The 25125-nt window shown below is 46.9% G+C and overlaps 1 protein-coding gene across 1 annotated transcript in view; it reads left to right on the forward strand.

Annotated features, from left to right (window-relative positions):
- The window catches only part of LOC119400413 (voltage-dependent calcium channel gamma-7 subunit), a 66869-nt gene that overhangs the window by 35864 nt on the left and 5880 nt on the right, over positions 1 to 25125 (forward strand). The window contains exons 2-3 of the mRNA XM_037667435.2: positions 22480 to 22572; positions 24520 to 24660. Coding sequence (XP_037523363.1) covers positions 22480 to 22572; positions 24520 to 24660 — 234 coding nt within the window. The remainder of the gene's footprint in view (positions 1 to 22479; positions 22573 to 24519; positions 24661 to 25125) is intronic.

Here is a 25125-nt window from a genome sequence, read left to right on the forward strand (position 1 = left end):
TGCCAGGAAAATGTCCCGCTGTTTGTCCTCGGGCGTGTCGTTAGCGCGGAAAAACACGTGAACTTGCTCCTCATAGATGGGCCAGGCGGACCCGTCTCCCTCGAACGGCTCGAGCCTTCCGTACAGCGGCATGGCGGCAGATGCGGGGGGCGTTGTTTTGCCGCTCTCGATGGCCTGGGTCGACACGTTGACTGTACTCGTCGCCAGTGTCACGATCTGCCCCGGGACCGCGGACGAGGGGGCCGAGGCGCCCGCGCTCTAACAAGGACGACCCAAAAGCATGGCGGGGTAACAGCTACTGACTGCCGAGCCGCGCTCGTCAGTGTTTATTCTTCACGCACGACCAAGGTTGCCTGCCGAACCTGGCGAGGTAATGAAACTAGGCTAGGCAGGGCGCCACACGCTCGTTACAGTCACTGTATATGCTACCTTTAGGTAGCATAAAGGTAGCATATACAGTAACTCTACAACACCCTAGACACACACTCGCCGCCATGGCTGCGATTGGCGCTGACTAACACTCCAAGGTTTAAATGCACATATATACCCTATAAAGTGGACAGGAGGATGACCGCCGCCGTAGCTCAGTAGTAGAGCATCGGACGCGTTATTCGAAGGTCGCAGGTTCGGTCCCTGCCGGCGGCAAGTTATCTTTTCGTCCACTTTACTTTCTTCACATTTATATTCTAAATACTACACATAGCACCCCCTATACTTTCCTTGGCGTTATTGTCTGTTAGTTCTCAATAATATTGTGTCTAACAAAGAAAACGAGCCCTTAGGAGTCATCTTCTTTCCTAACAACACCCTAGAGTTACTGTATATGCTACCTTTAGGTACCAGGGTTGCGCGTCTGTCTTCCGAACGCCGCTAGCAACCATGCATTGCGGAGAAGCTGACGCTCGGCCAAATTTTTGTACCTTTCGACGCTGCCGCTCAGCGAACCACTAAATTAACACTAGTCATCGGCAGCCAATGTTTATCGCCGGTCTTCGACACGCCAGACATGTTAATCGGCGACATGGTAGGCATATCACCTGCAAAAACGGAGTGCGACTTCACCGCATAGCTGTGGTTGCTAGCCAGACCTATGCGCAACTCTGCTACCTAAAGGTAGCATATGCAGTAACTCTACAACACCCTCGTAAGCCTGACCATTGAGTAAACACTGTGCAGATTGAACGCACATTTTAGGCATTGAATACTTCCATGCATTAAAATTAAAAAAAAGAAACTCAGAGGGTCCCTAATGCATTCGCCTAAGACGACTCGAAGGCGAAATCCATCCCGTATTCCCGTTTTCATTCTTGTAAAGCTAGCTTTCCTGCGATGCAGTTAGCCAAACTAATGGCGGCTAGTCACGTAGTGGAAGCTAACGTGGAAACAGCGTGTTCAAGCGTAGTTTGATTGCGCTGGGACGCGGAAAATGTAGACTCAACTCTCTTGATGTAAACAAGCATAGTAGACAAGCCCCAGCACGTGCAACTAGGACCTCGTCTCCACTTGAAGGACGACAGGTGCCGCCAGTAGTCGGGCGAATATGCAGCACAGGGAAGCGTACTTGCGGATTATAAAAAGGGTCTACTAATATTCATTTTGCGAAGTAGCGAAGTACACGCGAAGGCAGTGTATACGCCTTCGTAGCGGCGCACTTTGTCGATGCTGCGGCTGATGACGATGGTAATGAATTAGAGCTCAATCCTTTGTAATGGGTTGGTAGCTTTCGGCCTCCTGCCGTTACGCAATCCACGTGGTGGCGCCATTCTACGCCTATGCTATGCAATATTACATCTGTTGCAAAAAACACCGTCAACAGATGCGTTACATCGGTCAACAGGTGCATTGCATCTCTTGACGTGACTCCACACCCAACAACGCCTGCATATATATAGGGTCTTTCTCTTAAGCTATTGCAAGCACTACTGTTGCAGTGTGGTATAGAATACTTGATGGCCGCGAAGAATGCCTGGGTTCAATTCCGGCTCGAACACTGATGTTTTACTCTTTGCATTCATTGGAATTTTTCGCCCGCGAACAACACCAATTTTTACCGCACCACCAGCGTCGCCGACACCGAATGTTCTGCGACAAGGGCTCTTTTGAATGATTTTGTAGGGTTTTTATGTGCCAAAACCTTTCTGCCGAAGACCAGTGCCTAGTGGAACCGCCTTCCCCCTTCCATCGCCTGCACTGAGGGCGCGTCGTCTTTCAAGATTGCGCTAACCGATTATATCTTAAGCCTCTAATAACTCATATTTGTTTGAACGTGAATTCTCATTGATTTGTTCCATTTTATGTCCTATTTTTTTACTGCATTTTTTTGTGTATTACTCATCCCCTCTGCAACGCCTTCATGCACCCTGAGGTTAATGTAAATAAATAAATAAATAAATAAATAAATAAATAAATAAATAAATAAATAAATAAATAAATAAATAAATAAATAAATAAATAAATAAATAAAACCACGGCCTGATTATAAGGCACGCCGTTGTGCGGGACTGCGGAATAATTTTGACCACCTGGGGTTCTTTAACTCGCACCTAAACCTAAGGGCACAGGTAGTAGTAATAATAATATCTGGGGTTTAACGTCCCAAAATCACGATATGATTATGAGAGACACCGTAGTGGAGGGCTCCGCAAATTTCGACCACCTGGGGTTCTTTAACGTGCACCTAAATCTAAATACACGGGCCTCAAACATTTTCGCCTCCATCGAAAATGCAGCCGCCGCGCACAGGTAGTAGTAGTAGTAGTAGTAGTAGTAGTAGTAGTAGTAGTAGTAGTAGTAGTAGTAGTAATAATAATAATAATAATAATAATAATAATAATAATAATAATAATAATAATAATAATAATAATATAATAATAATAATAATAATAATAATCAATCAATCAATCAATCATTTATTTAACGTGCCCAGGAACAACCGTAGGTCTTTGTGCTGGAGCACGCAAAAAAAAAACAATAAAAATAAACAATACAATACAGACAGTTTTCAGAAATAAAAAGAGCAAAAACACGTAAACAGAGAAATGAACACAAAAGGGGAGGAGTAAAATAAGACAACACGAGAAATATTGACGGGGAATAAAAAATTAGATTGCATATATACAACTATGTGGAAAGACTGAGAAGGGAAGACTTTGTACATTGTGCCACACTATGTCAAAACAGTGCAAAGCTCGGATAAAAACAATGATTGTGGGCTATGAAAAACGTCAAGATCAAGAAAATTAACATTATAGAGACTTTGTATTCTGTGAACGGTAGAGTGTGGGAAGAAGCAGGCGGGTACATGAAACGGTCTGTTCTCTCTGGTTAACTTACGCGGAATTCGAAAATTTACACAATTGAGAAGTACAGGGCAGGATATGATACCGTGGACTAGCTTGTAGAGAAATAAGAGATCAGAACGATTTCGTCGGCAGTGAAGTGATGGCAGTGATAATGATTCAGCAGTACTTGAACGAGATCCAGAGTCATTTTTAGCAAAGCGATGGTTATATGCTGAGGAATTTTTTCTGGACTCGTTCAATGGTGTTACCGCTGGATTGAGCAATGCCATTCCATATCACGGACGCATACTCAAGTTGCGGAAGACATATTGCCGTGTACAATTTGTGTAGGGCCATGGGAGACCTGAATTCTCGAGATATTCTACAAACACATCCGAGAGAACGAAGGCCCCGCATAGCAGCACGCTTAATAATAATAATAATAATAATAATAATAATAATAATAATAATAATAATAATAATAATAATAATAATAATAATAATAATAATAATAATAATAATAATAATAATAACTGTACTGCTGCATGTTGTTGATATGCCCGCCGATACACCAACTTTAACTGGTTACTAAAGGACTCCTGGTGAGCTTAAATCTAGTAGGTACGAATAATAAATATACAAATGTACAATTAAAATGGGCAGATCTTGCTGCATTGTCCATCGTTCTCGACCTCTCGTTCTTTGATCTGAGGACACTGCACCGAATAGACGAGGTGATGAACCTCCCGCTGGCTTTCAGGAAGAGAGAGAGAGTAGGAGAAATGCTGAGGGAAACGTGAGAAGAATAAATAAAGAGGGAAAGAAGGAAAAAAAGGAGAAGGAGGAGGTGGCAAAAGTACGAGGAATCGGGAGTCGCGGAAGGCTTGAGCAAAGAACACACACAAAAATGCAAGAAGCCTCGGTTCTCGCGCCTAATGCTATTAGCACGGACGGTCGCGAGAAAATCTAGAGAAACAAGTAAAAGAAGAAAAGAAAGGCCAGAAAAGGCAGTGGAAAAGGGAAGCGAAGGAAATGCATTGGGTCGACCGGCTGCTGCCGCGCCTTCTATTGATCTCCCCGAAGGCTCGTCTTGGCTTGAGACGACCGCCACACTTTAGTTCTGCTCTCGGATTCCCGAAGCAAAAGGGGAAAAAAAGTGTGGATGAAGACTAAATCTGGAGAATCGACAAGAAGGCAAAAAGAAAAGAGAGAAAAGGATGCTGGCAACCACACCTATATCAGACTCCGTTCCTTCCAGTAGAACTACTTTGATTTTTGTTTTTCTTTTTTGGTTGTTTTACTTTTGGTGGAAAGTCAATAGGCCCCTGTCGTAAGGACAACAGAGTCGTGAAAGACGAACAGGCTTGAAGGCAGCGATCAATGAGAAGCCGGCATAACTTTCTGCATAGTCGGTGTTGTAAGGCTCCTTGTAGATGAATATGTTTGAGCACTAAGGTTCAGCAGCGGAGTTTTATAGTGTAGGAGGACTTCTCGGTGTGTTTGCATGTTCTCGAGGGGGAAATATCATTTGAGATGCTAACAGGTTTTCGTTCGAAGGTGAATAGGATGTATTCACTGTTGCCAAGGGTTACGGAGATGCAGAGAAAGAGAGAGAAAAAATCAAGGAAGCGGAAGAACACAAGGTGGCATAAGCATTCGCCTAAGACGGCTCGAAGGCGAAAGGCATCTTCTTGCCATCTACCATGTCACGTGATGACGCCATCATGTGACGTCGCTCTATGTGATGTCATAGTGACGTCATGATGACGACACAGTTTTTGACGATCTGTGGCGTCGGGATGACGTCATATGGTGACGTGATCGCGTGATGATTTTTTGCATCACTCAAGTTGACGCCACCCAAGCCGACGGTCAATTTTCGCGTTTGCTGAGGCATCTAAGGCTCTCGCCTTAATAAGAAGGGAAGGGAAAGGCCGCTGTTTTTGTCACCGTCATAGTAACCGTCCTGGGCTCGATGTTATACTGGCAGCCAGTTCGTCTCGTAGCCATCAGCAACTTCAGAAAGAGAGAGAGAGAAAGCTCTTTAATGAAAAACAGGGAATTCTGCCTGCGTACCTAAAGGCTCCTACATATAGGGGAGGGGAGGAGGAGGGCAGGAAAGGAGAAGGAAAAAACAAGATATGGTCGTGGTATGTACATATCACAACGTAATGATGCTGATGTAGTTAAGTTACAGTTTATCAATTCGGTTAATGTCCTCGAGGAATCTGAACAGAAATTTTAAAATTTTACGTTGCTGAGAAGGAGAAGGCGTAGGTCCAAGTATATTCCCGAGGTCTAGCGGTGCCTGGGAAGTTGAGCATATTCTACTTTGGAGACAAGTTCTTTCTTCTCTGTATGCCTGGCAATCTAATAAGATATGCTCTATTGTTTCTAGAGCACCACAGCTATTACAATATGGGTCAGTGGGCAAGCATCGCTTTTGGTTGCTTAGAGGTGTAAAGAAAGAAAGAAACAGAGAGAGAGAAAGAGAGAGAGGGAGACAACACACAGTCCTCACCGTTACGATATCACTATTTTTCTATAATTGCCTGTGCAAGCGTGTTGTATTCAAGAATTTTAACGGTGCCTTCGTCGCCTTCACCCGCCATGACTTCTCAGAACGACTTTCCGAAATGGTTGCTGCCGACATCGGGCTTTGGTCAAGACGAGCTAGAGAGATTGCGAGTGATCGCCTCTGCATATTGTAGCGACGCAAGACGCAGAAGGTGTGTTGCAATGCCCCCTCGTTGCACCTGTTGACACAAAGAGGGCTGTCACCTATTCCGATGTGGAAAGAAAAAATTACATCGTGAAAACCACTCTTAGGTATAACTAGTAATGAAGAGTGGCCTCTTTTTGGGGGAGTACAAGTTGGCATCTGAAAATAAAGTGTTCGGGTGGGGGTGAACAGAGTGTTAGAAGTTAGAGAGAAATAGTCGCATGCGCACTTGAAGGGGCGCACCAATCCTACATGTGGTCGCATGGATCTGTAGCCTTTCTACAAGTGTATGTGACATACAGACCCTGAAGACGTAAGGCGCGGGAAGAAATACGTTCGCTTTTTCCCGCGCCAAGGACGCATACGGCCATGGTCCAAAAATAATTAAGAAAGTTCCAAGAAGAAGTCAGGAATGCTAAACATACATACGATCCTGCGGGTAGGGAAGCTCGTAACAGACAGACAATCGTGTGCGTGCGAAATCTAGAAACAAACAAAAGGTCTTGCTTTGCGAGAAAGCTCGTAAGCGGATAATTTTGTTAGGTGCAAAAGCTAGATATAAACTAACGACAGTGCAGGTTTTAAACCTAAGGGCAAACAGATCATTTTGCAAGGGCTAAAGCTAGATTTAAGCAATCGACCGTGCAGGTTTTAAAGCTAGAAGCACGCAGACGATCTCGCAGGTGTGAAAGCTAAAATAAGCAGACGATATTGCGGGTGCGAGAGCTAGAAATAAGCGCACGGCAGACAGACTGTCCCGTGCTTCTTCACTCACTGTCACGCGCCATTTTTTTGAAGCGAGCAGTATCTATCCACGCACGGCACAATATCGGGCGTTCGTTTTAAGCGCGTGTAATTCTTCGAAAGAGAAATGTATAAATCTTTTCACTCGTGGCACGTGCCCCGCTGCGTGGCGCGGAAAGTGACGGTGATTGTTTTCGCAACCACCACACCTCTTCGCTCCTTTTCCCTGTCCTATACTACACATGGCTAGAGTCTAGACCACACATGGTTTTGCCTGCGTGACGCCCAGCGATGACACGAGATGACATGAGACGACAGCACGGGACCCTAAAGTGTTCCGCACTTAAGAGAGTCTTGCGACTTTTTTGTAAGTCCTGACTTGCCACGTTTATGACTTTCTTTAAAGAGATGCGTGAACTCTTCCTGAAAATCATTATATTCTCGTCGGAGAAACGTGGGACCCACAAGAACATTAAAGTGTTTATTTAAAAGAGAATCACATACGTGGAAAGTCAGGACCGACATAAAAGAGTAAAACATACTCTCTTTTTTTTTTTTTTTTAGATTGCGGACGACCTTGCAGATGCGAAAATACGTCACAAACAGACGACCTTGCATGTGCGAAAGCTAGACACAAGCAGACGAGAGACAGACCGTCCCGTTTGTATTTGCTTACAGTCTTGCACCCTTTTTCGAAGCGAGCCATATTTCTCCACACGACACAATATCTGGCGTTCGTGTAAGGGCGTGTAATTCCTCGAAAGGGAAATGTATAAATCGTTTTCACTCGTGGCACGCGCGCCGCGGCGCGGAAAGTGGGAGTGATCGTTTTCGCAACCGCCACACCTCTTTCCTCCTCTCCACCCTCCTCTCCCTTTTCGCACCGAACGATGACCGCTCTCTGCCGTCGAAAGCCCGCGCCGCGGCTCAGGTCGTAGCGAGTTCTTTCGAAGCGCTCCCAGGCGCCGGGTTCATTTTCCCGTGCTACATTTTTTCCTCTTTCTATTTCATTCTCCTCTCGCGCTGGAATTCAATCGACCCAAAAGTGCGCCGCGCCGCTTCGTCGGCACCAGGAGTCGCCTCGGGGCGCATCGTCTGAGCGTGTGACATCACGCGTGTCGTCATTTCCGGATGCATGCGGTGCGGATGCCACCTGGTGGAAATGCCACCGCGACTATCGAAAAGCTTTTTCGGGAAGTTACTGAACTGCCCTGGTTTGTGCATCACGAAGGCGAGCGTCGCAAGCAGAGACGACACACACAGTATCGTCTTTATCGTCGGTGTCCTGTTGGTCGAAACCATTGGTTCTCAGCCATGGATGTTTCGAGGACCCCTTGGGGACCGGATGAAGTGATGAGGGACCCCTTGCAGTCAAAGAAAAGGGGCTGGGGGTCATGAATTAACAGAACATGCAGCGTGAAATAATTACGTTGTAGTTGTCCCTGGCAAAGAATGGTCAGACTAAAGTACCACGCTAATTCGAGCTCAATAGCTTGGCGGTCTGCATTTGTACAATAGTTGTGCGGTCTGCAGCCACGTTCAACGTGTTTCTAGCTATGTTTGCTCTTCAAATATGCAAGCCTGAAAAAAGCATCCTCGCATACATATGCTGCAGAATACTGCTACAAAAGCTTTACAGCCATCACACGGAGTAGGGAAAACGTAAGTCAGCTCCTCCGCAATGCAGAAATGTTACGCGGCGAAGCAAACTAAAGATCAGAAGGGGCCGCTGTCACGGAACAGAGTGCGCCTCCAAAAAAAAAAAAAACGTTTTTTTTCCTTTGTTTGTGTTTTTTTTTTCTCGAGGGTGGATTTCGTGGACCCTAAAAAATGGCTTCGCGGACCCCCATTTAGAACCACTGGTCTAAACAACACGTAATTGTTTGTCGTCGGAAATGATTTACATTGCGTTCTGAAAGACACAAGGTTTTAACATAACAAGTTTCAGAGAACCTAATTAAACCAATGTGATGAAACTATGCAAAAAGACTGAAATTTGACATGTCCTACTGACGATAACGTGCTGCTAGTTGCCGCGCGAAATTCAAACATGAAGCTCTTGCTTTCATTTTCCGTTGTCATATTTAACCTGTGGTCGAGAAATTAATGATAGTAGAGTTCTGAGGGAATACTTCAACGGTCTAAACTGATTTAATGTGCCACTTTATGTGTCCCATTAACCAAGATATGGCAACACTAGTCGACATAAGTGATTATGTAGCTAAGACCAGATTTATTTATTTATTTATTTATTTATTTATTTATTTATTTATTTATTTATTTATTTATTTATTTATTTATTTATTTATTTATTTATAAATACTGCAGCCTAACTGAGCTGTGGCAGGAGTGGGTCTATACACCAGAGCACGCCTGTCTCGCACCCAGGCTTCTGGCGAGCCGAGCGGATACTCTCGCACCCAGACGCCGGGCTGACCGGGCTGCCGAGACGCGCGCGGGCTGCACCAAGTAAATAGGGCAAGCTGCAGTTCTGAGGCTTTAAAGTGCGCAAAAGTACCCGTTCACGCCACTTCAGCGTGTAAGAGCTCGTCTGGGCACTACTGCGTCGTCTTTGGATGCCAAAACAAGCAGCGCAACAAGAGGATATTAGCGTTGTCTGCGACGATTACGACGCGCCACGGAAATAGTGCCGGTGTGGTGTTTTCAGCTTCGCCGCGAGTGGATAACTGTGATTCAAGCAAAAAAAACTAAAAGCCGAGTCAAAATGCGCGAGTAAGTACACTAACTGCGTGTATTTTGCGTGACACGCAGCTGGGTTGAAGGCAGGCGCTCGAGCTTTGTGTGGGGGTGCACTTCATACCTTTGAGCGTTTCTTTTGACGAAAGTCTAGTGCAAGGTAGTGCTTTCAAGCCCAAGCAATCAGCATGCTTTGCCACTTTCAACGTAGTATTAAGCTTTAGTGATTTGATGGCATCCACGCCTTCGAGATTTCCTCTTCAAAAGGTAATAAATGGCACGGTGCTCCTTAACAGCTGGTCAGAATTTCGTGCTTTCAATGCTGTGTTTGATGGCCCCAAATTTATTTTGGACACGAGGCATCCAGCTGCACATAATACATATATTGGTACGTAAGTAAACAGTACTCGCGCCAGTGTCCTTTACGTCGCAGGCGTAGCTAACCGGCTTAACTAAGAGTAGCACAGTTTCGCTTGTAAAGCACCATCGTTACAAGAATAAAATCGCGCAGGTAGCTTCCAAAAGGAATCGCTGAATGATACTGCAGGTTATACTCTCTGATAGCACGCTTTTGTGAGCAAGACGCGTTATTGTAAGAACGCTCTTGAAACAAAAATTACGTTCCGCGAAGCTGTACCCGTAAAGCGTACTCTAATTATTACGCGATGAATGCTGAAATATGGTGTAATATGGCTTGTAATATGGCGCAACAAAACATTTTTTTCACTCTTTTTTTTTTTCACTCTTTCGAGAGCTGCACGGCAATTACGATTCATTACAGCGAGAACGTTTTTTTACAAATGTAACAGCGTACGTATCTGACGAGGTTGCTTCTGCAGCCCACTCAGCACGTACTGTATACATTGCGGACTTGCACGAGCAAGATGTTCTTGATGTTCCAATAAAATCAGCGAAAATGTCCAGGCTAGAAAAGACGCTCTCCGACGGGCTGAGTTTCGGGAGTTTCACGTTTGCTCTGTGTAGCGTCTGCTGGCGTGGCAGCCCGCGCATGTTGTTTCGCCGCGTGTGCGATAGATGGCGCGACGCGCGATGCAAATATGGCGATGCGCATGGAATTCTCTGTGTTCTGGTCTATACATAGCAAACACATCAAAACACTTTTCAACACAAATCCATTATAACACTGTAGGAATCATGAACGTCACATAATTAAACAAGCAACAGGTATAATTAAGCACAGTATGAGGAAAGAAGGTTAAATGTGTACCACGTAAAATACCTTGTAGGCTTCAATTACCCATCGTATAGCCACATCAGCCGGCACAAGCCATTTATTTAGCCAATATTACCCGCATCAGTAGCTATCATTAACCAGCGCTATAACCACTTCTGGTAGTACGTGTGTGGGTCTAGTAGGCCAGCTGCTGATAGTACGTGGGAAAATACGGTAGGCCAGGTGGTCGTCGTGTGCGACTAAATGCCATAGGCCAAGACAACTGTCACCGTTCCTCGCTCTGCGCTCCCTCCAGGATCGACCCACTTATTGCGCTGCGTTACGCTACAGACGTTCGTTTGGGTAAAGCAGTGCATTGCCAGGGCGTAGCCAAAATTTCTTTTTCGTGGGAGGGGGGCTTCAATTACCTATTATGTATGTTTGTGTTTGTATGTGCGCGTGTGCATATATACATGCAAAATTTAATTTTATTTTTTCTTGTGTGTGTGTGTGGGGGGGGGGGGGGGGTCGGCGTGTTGCAAAAGTGAACAGTATTTATCACGTCACGTGCGACGTAGCCGCACGCACGGTGTGCAGCCATATTGCGTGAAGAAATGCGTTTGTTTGCTAGTAACAGCTGTAACAGGGGGGGGGGGGGTGCCGAGGCCGGCTCGGTGCATCTAGCCACACCAAGTGACGGCGCAAAAATTGCTCTAAGTGAAAAAGGTAGATTTATTATGGTTGAAAAGCTCATAGGTCTACCTGAACCAACGTTCTGACCTGCTACTCAGCGTTGGGAAAGGGGTGTAAAGAGAGAGAGGAAGAGTGGTTCATTATGAGGATGAAGATGGCGGTGCAACACGAACTCGAATGTTCAATGACTTTTCGCAGTCACTCTGCGCATCCAGTTCGCCGTCGCGCAGAGAATTTGTTGATATCTTTGAGAATATCGAGCTGATGACTGAGTGAAGTCTGAGCAAATTAGAAGCAGTCTCACAGGCTCGGCAAGTAAACAGCGAACAGTGCTTGCCCGAGCTAGTTAGTTGCACGTCGTCAGGGGGGTTTCCAGTCAAACGCACTGGGAAGGACACACGAAGAAAGACGACACACCGTTTCGCTAGTAAATGAACATTTATTGACAGTCTACTGCTATAAAATTATGAAGAGCTATTAAAAAAAACTCACAGCGTCCCTTACGTATTCGCCTATGACTACTCGAAGGCGAAAGCCATCTTCTTCTTCTTCTTTTCTTCTCAGTCAATGTATTGATCCTCCCCCGCCCCTCTCCGAAAGCTTTGTCCAAGTAACGTGGTTTTGCACTGCCTCCAGGATCGGAGGCAAGCTTTGTGCACCTGACCTGGTTTGGCCCACCTTTGACCAAGCTACGGTGTGATGTGATGACGTCATCATTCGACGTCATGATGGCGTCATAGGACTTCCCAAATTTTGGCGATCTGCGACGTCATGATGATGTTATCTGGTGATGTCGTCGCATGATGATGATTTTTGCATCACTCGTGTTAACGCCGACAGCCAGTTTTCGCGTTTGATGAGGCATCTGAGGCTTTCGGCTTAATGAACACTCAGTTGCTAGTCCAACGGTATGTCGTCTTTCTTCCTGTGTCCCTGTCGGAGTGTTTGGCTGGAAACCTTCCCCACGAGGAAAACGGCGCCTGTCCGTGTGGCTGGGCGACCGAGCGTTACGCCCGAACCTCGGTTGTTTCATTTTAATCGGGACGTGTTCCCCGAAAAACAAGTAAGGCGGAGTGACGAAAGGAAAGAACTGAAGAGGACCAAGAGGAAAGGAGACCGGGGAATTAGCGACACCGCGTGAGGAAAGCTTTGAGGAAAGCCACCGGTCGCGAGGTAGGTGCGAGCGCCGAAGCCACCGCCGCACAGTCAGGGGTAATAATAACCTGCGTACCCAAGGGCATCCAATTTCATATCGACTCGCACGGGGGAGTTGGCCTCCTCTCCCCCTAATGACTTCTGGCGGCGCGCTAGGCAAAAGCGCGTGCCCGGGAAATATTGTGGCGGTAGGCTCCCACATCGGGAAGGAGGCGCGAGAGGGGTGGCGAGGGGGAACGCGGTTCCGGCCGCCGTCTTCGACCGCCCGCGCGCGCGCCAGTTTCGTATTTACGACCCAGCGAGGAGGAGAGGAGGCGGCGCGGCACGCGAACGAACGGCGGGTGAGCGCTACGGCAAACGGTGCAGAGAGAGGGAGAGGGACTGAGGAGACAGCCTTTGCTACCAACGCCGCCCAAGTTTCGTATTTACGATCGAGAGAGGAGGAACGTTTTTAGGGTAGCGGGAAGGTTCGGAAGGAGAGTTTAGGGAGACGGCCTTCCCGAATGGTGTTCACGTTTGGGTTACAGCGGTGCGGCGCAAAACCTCTCGTTGCACGCACTTGTATGTTGGCGAGGGCGCGTTAAGACGGCTCGGCTTACGTTCTCCTCTGCCCCTCCTCCTCTTCTGAGAGGAGATGGACAAGACGAGGGAAAAGGTCGTTCCTCGGGACGGACGCGGTCGTATTTGTATGTGGTCCTTCCCCCGTCATCTCCCGTCCCTTCCCTAAATGCCGGGGACGAGGCATCTGCGGGGGCAAGCTTCGTACCAAATGGAAACCGCGAGACTCGTAGGAATACCCCGGGCCAAGACCGGGGTCGGGGGGGGGGGGGAGAAGAAAGACGCGGGCCTTGATGTGCTATAGTGAGGAGGCCATGTCGGTCTTGCGGAGTCTAGACGTTGGCTCTCGCGTAGAATTGACGCGAAAGGGAAGAAAGAAGGGATGAAAGATGTCATGAAAGTCGCGCGTGCCACGGCATATACGTTGGCAGCGTGTTCGCGTGTCTGCTAGGGCATGTGTGCACCGCTAACTCCTCCCCCCCCCTCCTCCTCTCCAACTAACGGTCATTCCTATACAAGACCGTTCTTCTGTTCTCGTTGCTGCGTTGCGCTGACTGCTCTGCAAGAAGGAAAGAAAAAGGATCCGTAAAGTGGATGCACCCCCGAACAGCAGAAGCGTTTTCATCGGGTCCGTTCGCGAGCTATAGAGTGACAGAGACACAAAGGGAAAAGAGGCCTGTGTGTTTGTGCGCGTGCGCGAAGAGTCGGATGACGCGTATGAAGAACACTCGCTTGTCGGAAATATGGTAAAGCGGATCCCAACCGAGAGGGCCGAGATTGGCTCTGGAACAATTCCCTGGTTTGCCTCAATCTTCCGTTGTGACGCGAGGGGAGAGAAGTCTTCAAGTGGGGAAAAGGGGGGGGGGGTATATTTATTCATTCCACCTTTGCCGCGCTATTCTGTCCAGCGAGATGAAACACTTCGTTCACTTCGACTACTCTGGTGGTACTCGGGACCAAGTGGATGAGTCATCTGAAAAACACACACACTCTGACGAGCCATGCGGCTGCAAAGCCAACGTCGAGCCAGCTTAACGTTTCGATTCAAGCGCGCGCATGCGAACGCACGTCGCCTGGCGTGTACATCGTTTCAAGGTACTAGGAGAAGACAGAGAAGAAGAATTTAAAAAAAATCAGACAGTTCCACGCTGTGAAAACCGTGGGAAAGCAAAGCTGTAAGCGGGCGAGTGTATGTGATTGGCTAGCGCGATCACGTGGTGTCGTGTATCCGCCGCTAGATCTGAAATACGCGCGCTTACAAATTTAGCATTATCATCACCATCATTTTGTTTTACGTATTTCTTTATTTACTCCCCCTCTGGTGACGTGACCTGCGTGAAGCCCACTACTACTATACTACTACTACTACTACTACTACTACTACTACTACTACTACTACTACTACTACTACTACTACCATCTACTGCAATGACGACGGCATAGGGTAGACTAAGACAGTTTGGCTGTAAAAACAGGAGGGTGAAAAATGAAAATTGTACAGTTTGTTACCTTACGTGGGGAGAGTCTATATGTGTGTATGTATATATTGTAGCAAACGCCGTGGCCTCCAACTATGTAGACGTCTGCATCGCTGCGACGGCCTTATCTCAGAGACAGCGGCAGTTTCGAAATGTCGGGCCTAACTGCTTTATAACCCCTGTCGTCGTGGTTGCGCGTATCTTCGCGCAAAACTCCAACGCAAACCACAATCTTGACTTCCCTCTTACAAGTTTACCTTCTTTGTGTTTTTTTTTTTCGGTCAACTTGCTTCGTGACGAGAGCTCCGCGCGGACATTAAACCCGAGGCACCGGCCGTCGTTGTGGCCTTATGTCGCTACCCCGATGAGGTTGTTAGCTGGTTAACGTCTCGACGGCGACTTCACTCGCGGCCCCTGCTGGTGGGTCAACGCCATTACGACCTTTTCGTAATCACTCCAATGAGGAAAAAAAATTTCACCATCTCCCACTAAAGGGAACCACGTGGGGATGCGAAGGAGCGCATGAGTCGACTTAAAGTTCCGTTCGTTACGGGCACCTTCCCCGATGTTAACGCGTCCTTGCAAGTGGAGCACGCCATGAATTCACTGCAGTTGCTGTTGCTGATACTCGTCCCGAACTCTTGTTAGAGCACGCCACGCGGGTTCATCGCGCGTCTGCAGAATCTCGTTCCCCGACGCCATCACGTGATTGCTGAGAGAGTGTAAGAGGGAGAGGCCACAGCGTCTTACCCAGCCCCTTACACAGGGCCGAACGCGCTAGCGCGTGCCAGCACACATGGTTTTGTCTACGTTACGCCAAGCTAGGACAGCATACGGCAGCCCGGGCCCCTAAAGTGCTCTGCACGTATCATCAAGGCGGTCGAAGAATAAGACGAAGAAGACTTCTCCTTGGCGCGAGCGCGCGCTCAATATGTTACAGATGGCTATGGTAGGTTTTAGAAAGCGGACGGTCGCCAATGGAACTTCGGACAAAGCCCCGCGCAAAAGTTGCTTCGCATTTAAAAATCTCACAGGCTCTCTCATGCATTCGCCTAAGACGACTAAAAGACGAAAGCCATCTCTCTCCTTCTTCTCAGTAAACTGTAGTGACCCTCGCGCCCCAGAAAGCTTTCTGCACCTAGCGTGGTTTTCCACTGCCTCCGGGATCGGAGGCATTGCAAGCTTTCTTCACCTCACCTACCTTTGGGATCAGTCCACCTATTAAGCGACGATATCATGTGCTGACGTCATCATGTGACATCACATTATATGACATTACTCTCACGTCATGATGACGTCACAAATTTTGCCGATTTGTGTCGTGAGAGGGGAAAGGAAAAAAAGTCACATGATCGACCGCCGAGAGGTGTGACTAAAGGGTTAACGAGAGTTGCAGCCGCGGTGGAGCGCTACCAACGCGGCCTGGCGGCCGCGCTGGTAGCGTTCCACCGCGGGCACAGCATGTCAGGCACAGCAGCAGCGCCTGCAACGCTGCTTGCGTTCTAGCGCAGCCGTGATAGTAATGTACGTTTTGGGCTAGTCATAGAGTTTCCTAAAATTAACTAGAGGGGACTCTGGCGCTGCGATCGTTCAGCTACCATGGGAATGATGGGTAGTACACAAATTTGCCTAGTCTTCGTGCTTACGGCTTGAAACGTACTTGTGGCTTTGTTTATTGTTATGTTTTGGTTTTCTTTCGGATAAAAGAATGGATCGTTGTGAACTTCGTGACCAGATTTGAATCGCTGAGCCTAAAGAAGATAAAGTGGCGAAGTAAAACTGCTGACTTTTACTGAAATTCGTTTTGCGACAAAGCGGATGAAGCCGACGCAGAGCCAAACGGAGCCGAAAGTACGAAGTTTAGACAAATTTGTGTACTACCCATCATTCCCATGCTGGCTGAAGCGTCATGTGTTGAGCTCCCATAGACACTAGCGCCAGAGTTCCCTCTAGTAAGTATTGTAGGAAACTCTATGGGGCTAATGGGCATGTGGAATGGGCCACACTGGAACGCTATCGCAGCGTTCCAGCGCAGCCGTGAATGAGCATATCGTCGCGCGGGTCCACGTGGCTTAATCTGAAGAACAAAGAAACAACAAATAAATCCTCAGTGAAAACTTTGCCGGAACTTAGGAGCAAACTGTAATGCCTGGCGAATGGAGCGACAGCTTAGCTGTCCATCGGTCTTCTCTGCGTAGAACTGGCTGGAATTTTTTTTTCATTACGTACAGTTGAACCCGCATATATCGAACGCACTGAAAAACAGAAATTAGTTCAATATATGGTATAATTCGATATACAACTTCAATAATAATTATTATAAGGGGCACCGTAGTGGAGGGCTCCGGAAATTTCGACCACCTGGGGTTCTTTAACGTGCACCTATATCTAAGCACACGGGCCTCAAACATTTTCGCCTCCGTCGAAAATGCAGCCGCCGCGGCCTGGATTCCATTCCGCGACCTTCGGGTCAGCAGATATAAAACTTTAAAAAAATTTCCGCATTTTCGTAGCTTATTTGGGGGCGCAAATTGGCTTCGCGGAACTGCTTTACTAAAATGCCAGGAAGGCGGCTTGGGGCAACACACGGGGATTTTTCTTTAGTTCTTGTTTTTGCGCACTTCGTTGTTGGCGGTGAGGGTTGTATGCAGGGGTGGCTTGTAGGCGAGAAAATGTGGTATTGATACGGCCCTCGTAATGAAACCGCTCACTCTCCCATGTGGATGCGGGAAAGTCCCCATCCGCGAGAAAAAGCTTTCTCCTGAGAGAAAGCCAACTTCTTGGGGCGTTTCGCACTGCCCAATGTTCGATATATCAGGTGTTCCGACTATTTTTGTTCGATGTAGCCGTAAATTTTCCGATGCATTGACGTTAAAGCATTGTTATGTTCGAAAATTGTTCGATATAAAGGATAATTCGATTTAGCAGTGTTCGATATAGTCGGGCTTGTCTCTATTACGATCATTTCGATTCGGAGAGCTGCTTCTTTGCATACGTGTTGATATATGTTCTTAATATACACTGGATAGGGCAAACCAGCCGAATTTTAAGTGCACGAACGCTTTCGCATTTCAACCTTGTCATAGTGCGGCCATAGCTGCTGTAATCGAACCCGCTACCTCAATCTCTGTAGCACCGCGCCACAGCCACTGAGCTACCGCGGCGGGGTGATTCAAGTTAGGCCGAGTAGAGTTCCTTAACCCGTGCCTGAATGTAAGCACGCGGGATGTTTATGGCACATGTGGCGTCGTGTCACGTGACCAGGGTTACGAGGATACCTGGCGGAGCGAGCGCGGTGTAGTACTTTGTGTACGGCAAAGCCTAGAATGTTTACCCCGTTTCCGCCATTAAAGGCTCTTCGCCCAGGCTTTCGTCCTGCTTGTGCAGCCCTTATCTCGTATGCTGAAGGTGCGGCACGAAAACCTAACGCACCGCGGTGGCAGCAAAAACGTTACCATGGTGACAAAAGTGAAAGTAGAGTGAACAGGTAAAAAGGTACGTGAGAGGTCCCGAAGCGTTGCGATGTCAAATGGGAGGCCCAAGGGACGCTTCGACCTGGCTTGCGTTCATTTTGTGTCGCCACCAGAGTTCGCCACCGGTCGCCGACGGGCCCCGGCTGTATGCGCCTAACGTGGGACACGTTCTGAGGCATCGTACAGCGAATAACAACAAGCAAAACACGAAGGCAAAAGAAGGGCATCGTCCGACGCGACGCGGAATCTGCCTTTACGCGACATGCACGCCGTCTTTCGTTTTTTACTTTCTTACCTTTCTTGTACTCTCTATCTCTTCTTTCCCATAGTCCATTCCATAGCTGTATCTCTGCTTATTACTTTTCTGTATCTAGCCATTGCCTTTCTTTCTTTCTTTCTTTCTTTCTTTCTTTCTTTCTTTCTTTCTTTCTTTCTTTCTTTCTTTCTTTCTTTCTTTCTTTGTTGATTTTATTTTATTTTATTTCTTTCTTTGATTCATGATTTTCGTTTCCTTATTTCTTTCTTTATTTCCAGATTTGTGTGGACACACTCCCCCTCTGTTGTTCTCCCCCTTTACTTCTTACAGCGTTTCGTTCTTGCCATTTCTAGCTTGTTTATTTTTCTTTTTTTTGCTTCCTTCTGTATTTTTCATTTCTTTTCATGTTACTTTGTTTTTCTTCTCTCCTCCTCTTCATTTTATCTCTCTCTCTCAAGCCATTTCTTCCTTTTCATTCTTTTTCAAAGCTTTTTCTTTCATCTCATCCTTTCTTAAACCTTCATTATCCCTTTTTTTACTTCCACTTCTTGTTTTTTTTTTCTTTATATCATTTTATCTTTCTTTCTTTGCTTCTTCAGTCATTCCGCTGCCACATTTTTTTATCTTTTTATTCTTTCATTCCTCGTTTGTTATTTTGCACATATCTTCTCTGTATTTTTGGCTCCGATTTCATATCCTCTATAGACGTTCCCTCTTTCCCTCTAAGTTTCTTTTCTTTTTTCTTTATTCGTTGAAAATTGAAAGCGTTTTCCTAATTTTGCGCCCAAATATTTGCCGCCTTTTACAACACTGCATATCAGAACGGTAGCGTTCCGGTGACTTCAATGCTAACGCTAACACGCATTCTTACACCCGCTTCAGATTATGCAGGTACACGCCGTGTTTGTCAGCCAGAGTGGTTTCAGTGGCAACCCCATTGTTATGTACTGGGTCATACAGTAAAAAGAAAACATTTACACAGTAACCTCTAGATAGCGAATCTTTTCGTCTAGCTAGCGCTTTATATTTTTTGTTACAGCCTCAGCGTAAGGTCTTCGAAGTTTGTGAGTCTGTGAACAGGCATGTTTATAAGTGTGATAGAAATGCACAGTTAGTATTCAATGTGAATCGACCAGAAACGTCAGTGACGATGGAATCAATCAACTTTGCACTGAAGTAGCAGGACCGGACGTAACAGATGCAAGAAAGGGACGACGAAACTTCCTGGAAAGCGTCTTTAACCGAAAGTTTTCAGCTAGTGGGCCATATTTGAGCATGCGCAGATAAGCGTTGCATCTACCTTTTTTTCAGACACAGTGCAACCTTTTAGTATTAGCACGCCTTATTTTCATCCACGATGAGTACCTTCCAACTAGCTCAAATTTCTGTCTCGCTAGAAAACGATTCTTCGCTGGGAAGGCAGTGCGAGTAACCTATCGTGAAGAAGCTCTTAAAGGAACGGCCCTCACATCAACTACGCAGGCGCCGTTCGCCTCAGAGGGCCACCTCTTATGCAGAGAGGCGAAAGTGAGAAGAAATAAGAAAAGAAGGCAAGGAAGCCAGGCTGCACGCATAACTGATGGTGGCAATTAAAAGCTCGGCTCCCCGCTGCGACCAACGGGATCTCGTGGAGGCTTGTCGACCCACTGCGACTCTTGTAACGCTAGCGTTGTTGCTCGTGTGTGGCGTCGCAGGAACGCACGCTTTAGCTTAACTAGTTTAGGCGACTAGACAGTTTGGCTCCGCTCATCCCCCGAGATTTTCGCCGCTTCCCATGTTTCTTTATTCGCGTCCGCTAGACAGCCGGGGAGAAACATGTGATTAGATGAGTGAGTGAGTGAGTGAGTGAGTGAGTGAGTGAGTGAGTGAGTGAGTGAGTGAGTGAGTGAGTGAGTGAGTGAGTGAGTGAGTGAGTGAGTGAGTGAGTGAGGAGTGAGTGAGTGAGTGAGTGGAGTGAGTGAGTGAGTGAGTGAGTGAGTGAGTGAGTGAGTGAGTGAGTGAGTGAGTGAGTGAGTGAGTGAGTGAGTGAGTGAGTGAGTGAGTGAGTGAGTGAGTGAGTGAGTGAGTGAGTGAGTGAGTGAGTGAGTGAGTGAGTGAGTGAGTGAGTGAGTGAGTGAGTGAGTGAGTGAGTGAGTGAGTGAGTGAGTGAGTGAGTTGATGGATGGTTGAGCGAGTGAGTTTATTTCATTTCTCATGTTTCCACAAGTCCTACCTGCGTAATAACCTTACAAGATCCCCTACTTACACTTCATCTCGCATTGATCATATCCATAAGGTTGGAATAATGCAATGCCATACTAGAAGCTGTCACGTATCATTTATTCCCAGGACCTCTCACGAATGGAACCACCTTCTCTGCGCGGTTGTTGCTATCAAGACAACTCAAAGTTTCAATCGGCCATCTCAGACATCATCACTCCTGGGCTGAATTAACCAATCAGTTCTAATGTTGTAACCAGCCACTTTTCCTGCTTTGTTCTTTACTTATCTGTGTGTTTTTACCCACTCCCCTCTGTAATACTTCGGTCTGGCGGCTAAATAAAATGAAAAATTATTGAAATGAAATGCGCAGGGCAAGCGTCGTGTATCTCTTAAACCCTTGTCCTCGTCTCTGCGAACCCTGCACCAAATCAAAAGAGAAATCCGTACCAACTGGCTCAGTTCGAAGGCGATACATTCAATCGGGGACCCGCGTGACTGAAGAGGCAACACTTGACGGCGGCGCCGGGAGACTCCCTCTGTTCGATGGAAGCAGACTCAGCGGCGCCCACCGCGAATGCCGCGCCTGTCGGCGGCCCGTCCCACTTTTTGCATCTGCGTCCGCTAGCTTGCTCACGCAGCGCATGCGCGGGGGCCGAGCCTCCCAAATGCAGTCAACGTTCGACGCCCGTGTGCCGAGAGATGAGAGAAGAAGGAGAGAGAAAGAAATGCGGCTATACTGTAGGGATGCGCCCACTCTCTCACCCCCACCTATCCTTACCCTCTCCCCTCCTAGGCCGCACCTGATCGTGAAGTTTCATTAATAAGCGGGCGCGCGGCCAAAGTGGCCAGCCGCAAAGCAGCAAGCCTCGCCAGATGCGAGGACGCCTCCGATGCTCGTTCGGGCAAGCAGGCGTTTTGCGCGCCTTCTCTCCCCCCTCGCTCTCCTCCTCTCCTGAGAGAGGAAGAGAGGCTCCCGTCAACAGATGGTCGGTCCAATCTATTACGTCCTCCTCTCCCGCCCTCTTTCTCTTCTAAATTGCCCAATAAAGAGAGTTGGCCGAAGGAGGCTTCCCGTGCTGCCAGCAGCGCAACGCTGTTTGTGTTAGACGGTTGTCGACCTCCGGCTTGTCGCTCGAGTTGTCCAGTTTGGTCGTCTCCCGCTTTCCTTGTTTGCTTGCTTCCCTAATTCATTCATTCCTTCTTTTGCCTCCACTCAGTTCTTTCATTCTTGTTGTATTCTTCCTGCACTCTACCCTTACATACATGCCTCCTGCATTCCGTCCTTACTTCATTTTGTTATTTGTCTTTTTTTTTCTTTCCTGCTTCCCTCCCGAGTTGCTTATTTCCGTTCCTTTTTCCCCTTTCTAATATTTCGCCCATTCATTCATTCATTCATTCATTCATTCATTCATTCATTCATTCATTCATTCATTCATTCATTCATTCATTCCAAAGGTCGTTATAATAGCGGAAGGAAGGTACTAACACAACACAAGCAGTTACAAGACAAAACGTGAACATCAAAGCACAGGAGCAAGCCGGTTCAAAATGTGGGTCACTGTAACGAATTCAATAAAATAGAGAGCTATTAGGGCTATTAAGGATAAACTGCACGAAATTCCCAATTCCCAATCGCGTGTTATTTGTTTTTCGACGCCAGAGAAGCTATGCATACATAGTGCTTCCGATACATTTTTCTTTTCTTCTTATTTTGTTTCTTTCTTGCTTTTGTGTGTTTCTAAATATTGTTATCATGATGATATGGTAGCCGGATCTAACGTCGCCTACCTTCCCACGTTTTTCACATATAAATAAAAGAAAAAACAATTCTATGTAGCACTGTGAACACTTCCACTAATGTGTGGCCGTATTCATTTCGACCCAGCTTGAATGTGTGGCCTTGTTTTTACTGCGTGCATGCAGACTGTTTCACCGAGTCTGTATCGCGCAATCATACCCACAGTCGTACTCTGCCCAGTCTCATGAAATCGGCATTCTAACCTGAACGTTGTACTTTGTTTTGTTTTTTTCTACTCACTTTCGCAGCGGGCAAAACGGATATGCATTGTGTGATGATCGACTACTTTCCAAAGGAGGAATACAGTCCCGATCCCAACGACTCAACGATGGCAATACCTTGTGAGTACGACACTCCGGTCCAACCACCTACAGCGTTTTGCCACGCATGCGCCCTAGGGTTTATCGTAGCCGTCGGTGCAAATATCAAAGCAATGTAGCTGTCTGCAAAAATTCACAGGGTACATTATGCACTCGCCTAAGGGCCCGACCACACGCACGCGTTGACGCGCTGCAACGCGTACGTGTGGTCGGGCCTTAAGACGACTCGAGGGCGATAGCCATTCGGTGTAGTTATTTTACCGTGCACTCTATTACTACGTCTATATTTTCACTAATTAGCGTTCACTAGTTAACATTTCACTAATTAACTTAGTGCCCACTTAATTTGCTTTCATTGTCATTACATAAGTAACTTCCAGTAACTAACTCACTAATTAACTCAGTAATCACTTGATTCCCTAATTAGCGTTCAATAATTAACTTTCATGAATTATTTTTTCTAATTAAATTGCACAAATTGACTCACTACTCATTTCCCTTTGGTTATGATGGTATAATTAACTTTCACTAGTTGACTCACTACACGCTTAATTTGCTTTCATTATCATCATATATATAAGGAAGCTGATGTCACCAGATATGAGTTAGCTTGTACATTCATTCGTAAGCCATTGCGCTAGTAATAACAAAATTATATTCGCATACAAATGTTCAAAATCCACATGCACTGATCATAGTAGCTGGCTTGCCCTCATAAAGGACCTTATTGCAAAGAAGCACGCTTTACAGAATAAATGGTTTCTATGAGGAGGAGTTTTCAAGACGTGTCACTGCGGAAAGATTGCCCATGTTTAATTCGGCGCCATTTAAACGTTTGTTCAGAAGTTATGAAACAAGAACACGAAACTATATTGACCTATACTCAAACACCCTTATGCGTACATCAAAATAAAATATGCATTTTTTTCTTTATTAAAGGTTAAGGCCAACTTGAACACGTTCAAGCAGTTCTTCGAAATGCTCTGCTTCCCGTACGTACTCGCCGTGATAACCATACGCATCTCACAAACTTCACTCACAGCAACAAAGGATATTTGTCGAATAAGCCAACAGATACAGAAAGCCAGGAGAATGTACACTGCAGTTTCTTCCACTGACTGCCTTCTGTACGACGCCTTGGCAATGGAAGTCTAATGTAAGAATCGTTGACGTGCAGTGGACGAGCCGTCGTTTCTAATCCTAAACACGAATCCGTTCTTTGTGATTGATTTATACGAGCCATAAATTTCGCTGCACACCATCCAGCAAAAGTTTATGGGACGCGAAATTGTAGACAATACGATATTTCCGGTTTGTCGTGATGTATAGTCTCCTATTACAAGTTTCAGCCCACAGTAGTCCTTGCGAGCTATACAGTTGCACGCCAGATTTTTTTTTTCTGCAGTATGTGCCTAGTGTACACTAGTGGCATTCGCTGTACACTACTGTGGTCAGACACAGTGTCGATGCATAAGCGCACCTACATTTTAGACAGTCGTAACCGTGATATGATACCGTGTCGAGTCAGTCAAATCAAAGTCAGTATGACCCAGTCCATGCCATACTGACTACGTATGCGCCCACGTTTTGGACCATCCTGACAGTAACGCCGTAGTGTGTCGAGTCTAGACTAACACCGGCACTAGGTTTGCATAATACCGATACAGTCATGTGGAATCCACTTGACGGACCCAAAGCCGGTCGTCGTCTTCACGCTAACGCTTATATGTCCAGCTGAGTTAAAGTCGAGGCGATATTCTGTCAACCGCCTGCAAGAAAGGGGTAGGCCTTCTCACTACGCTTGGCAAGACGCATGTGATCACAAGCAAACCCAACTAGCTCGAGATGGGCTACTCAATTCATGTATGTAAACGTCGTCGTGTCAGGTTGGGTCAGCTCGTTTTCTATCTAGACCCCACCGCGTCGAGTCGGTATAAAAGGAAGTTGGTGCGGTTTTTGTCTCTACAGACGCGGTGAAGCGTGCCTCGGCCTTCATCCTGATCAGCGCCCTGGTGCTGGTGGTGGGGGAGCTGCTGTGCTTCCTGGGCCACCTGTTTCGGCGCGGACGCGTGCTCACCTTCGCAGGAGGCATCGCCTTCATACTCTCCGGTGAGTTACTGACACGCCCGAGGATGAACCCTTCGACGAACGCCACTGCGAAACGCGTGGAGGACCTTGTGCAGAGACTTGCTCGTGCACACAAGTATACATTTCGCTAAAACACGGACTCGAGTTCAGCAGGTCGTGAGAACGAATATGGCTGCCAAACGATAGACCAACAATGTTTATTGCACACGCGAAAGAGACCTATATACGCCACTATGGCACAACCTACGAGGCAGGAGGGCTACACGTGCTCAGCTCACCATCTTCAGCAATACAACGCGCAAGTCGACTGTATAAATAATGAACTTTTTAATCTGACAGTAAAGGCTCATTGACACTTGCGACTAGCACCGGTCGCGCGACCATTTGCGATTATCGGCGAAAAAGCGACTCAGCGCGATTGATGTTCATACCTTCGTGCGACGTACCTGTCGCCAGACAGAATTCACGTCTTCTCGCGTTGCCATT

The sequence above is a fragment of the Rhipicephalus sanguineus genome, chromosome 7 (assembly GCF_013339695.2).
Source record: "Rhipicephalus sanguineus isolate Rsan-2018 chromosome 7, BIME_Rsan_1.4, whole genome shotgun sequence".
In the NCBI taxonomy this organism is placed as follows: Eukaryota; Metazoa; Arthropoda; class Arachnida; order Ixodida; family Ixodidae; genus Rhipicephalus; species Rhipicephalus sanguineus.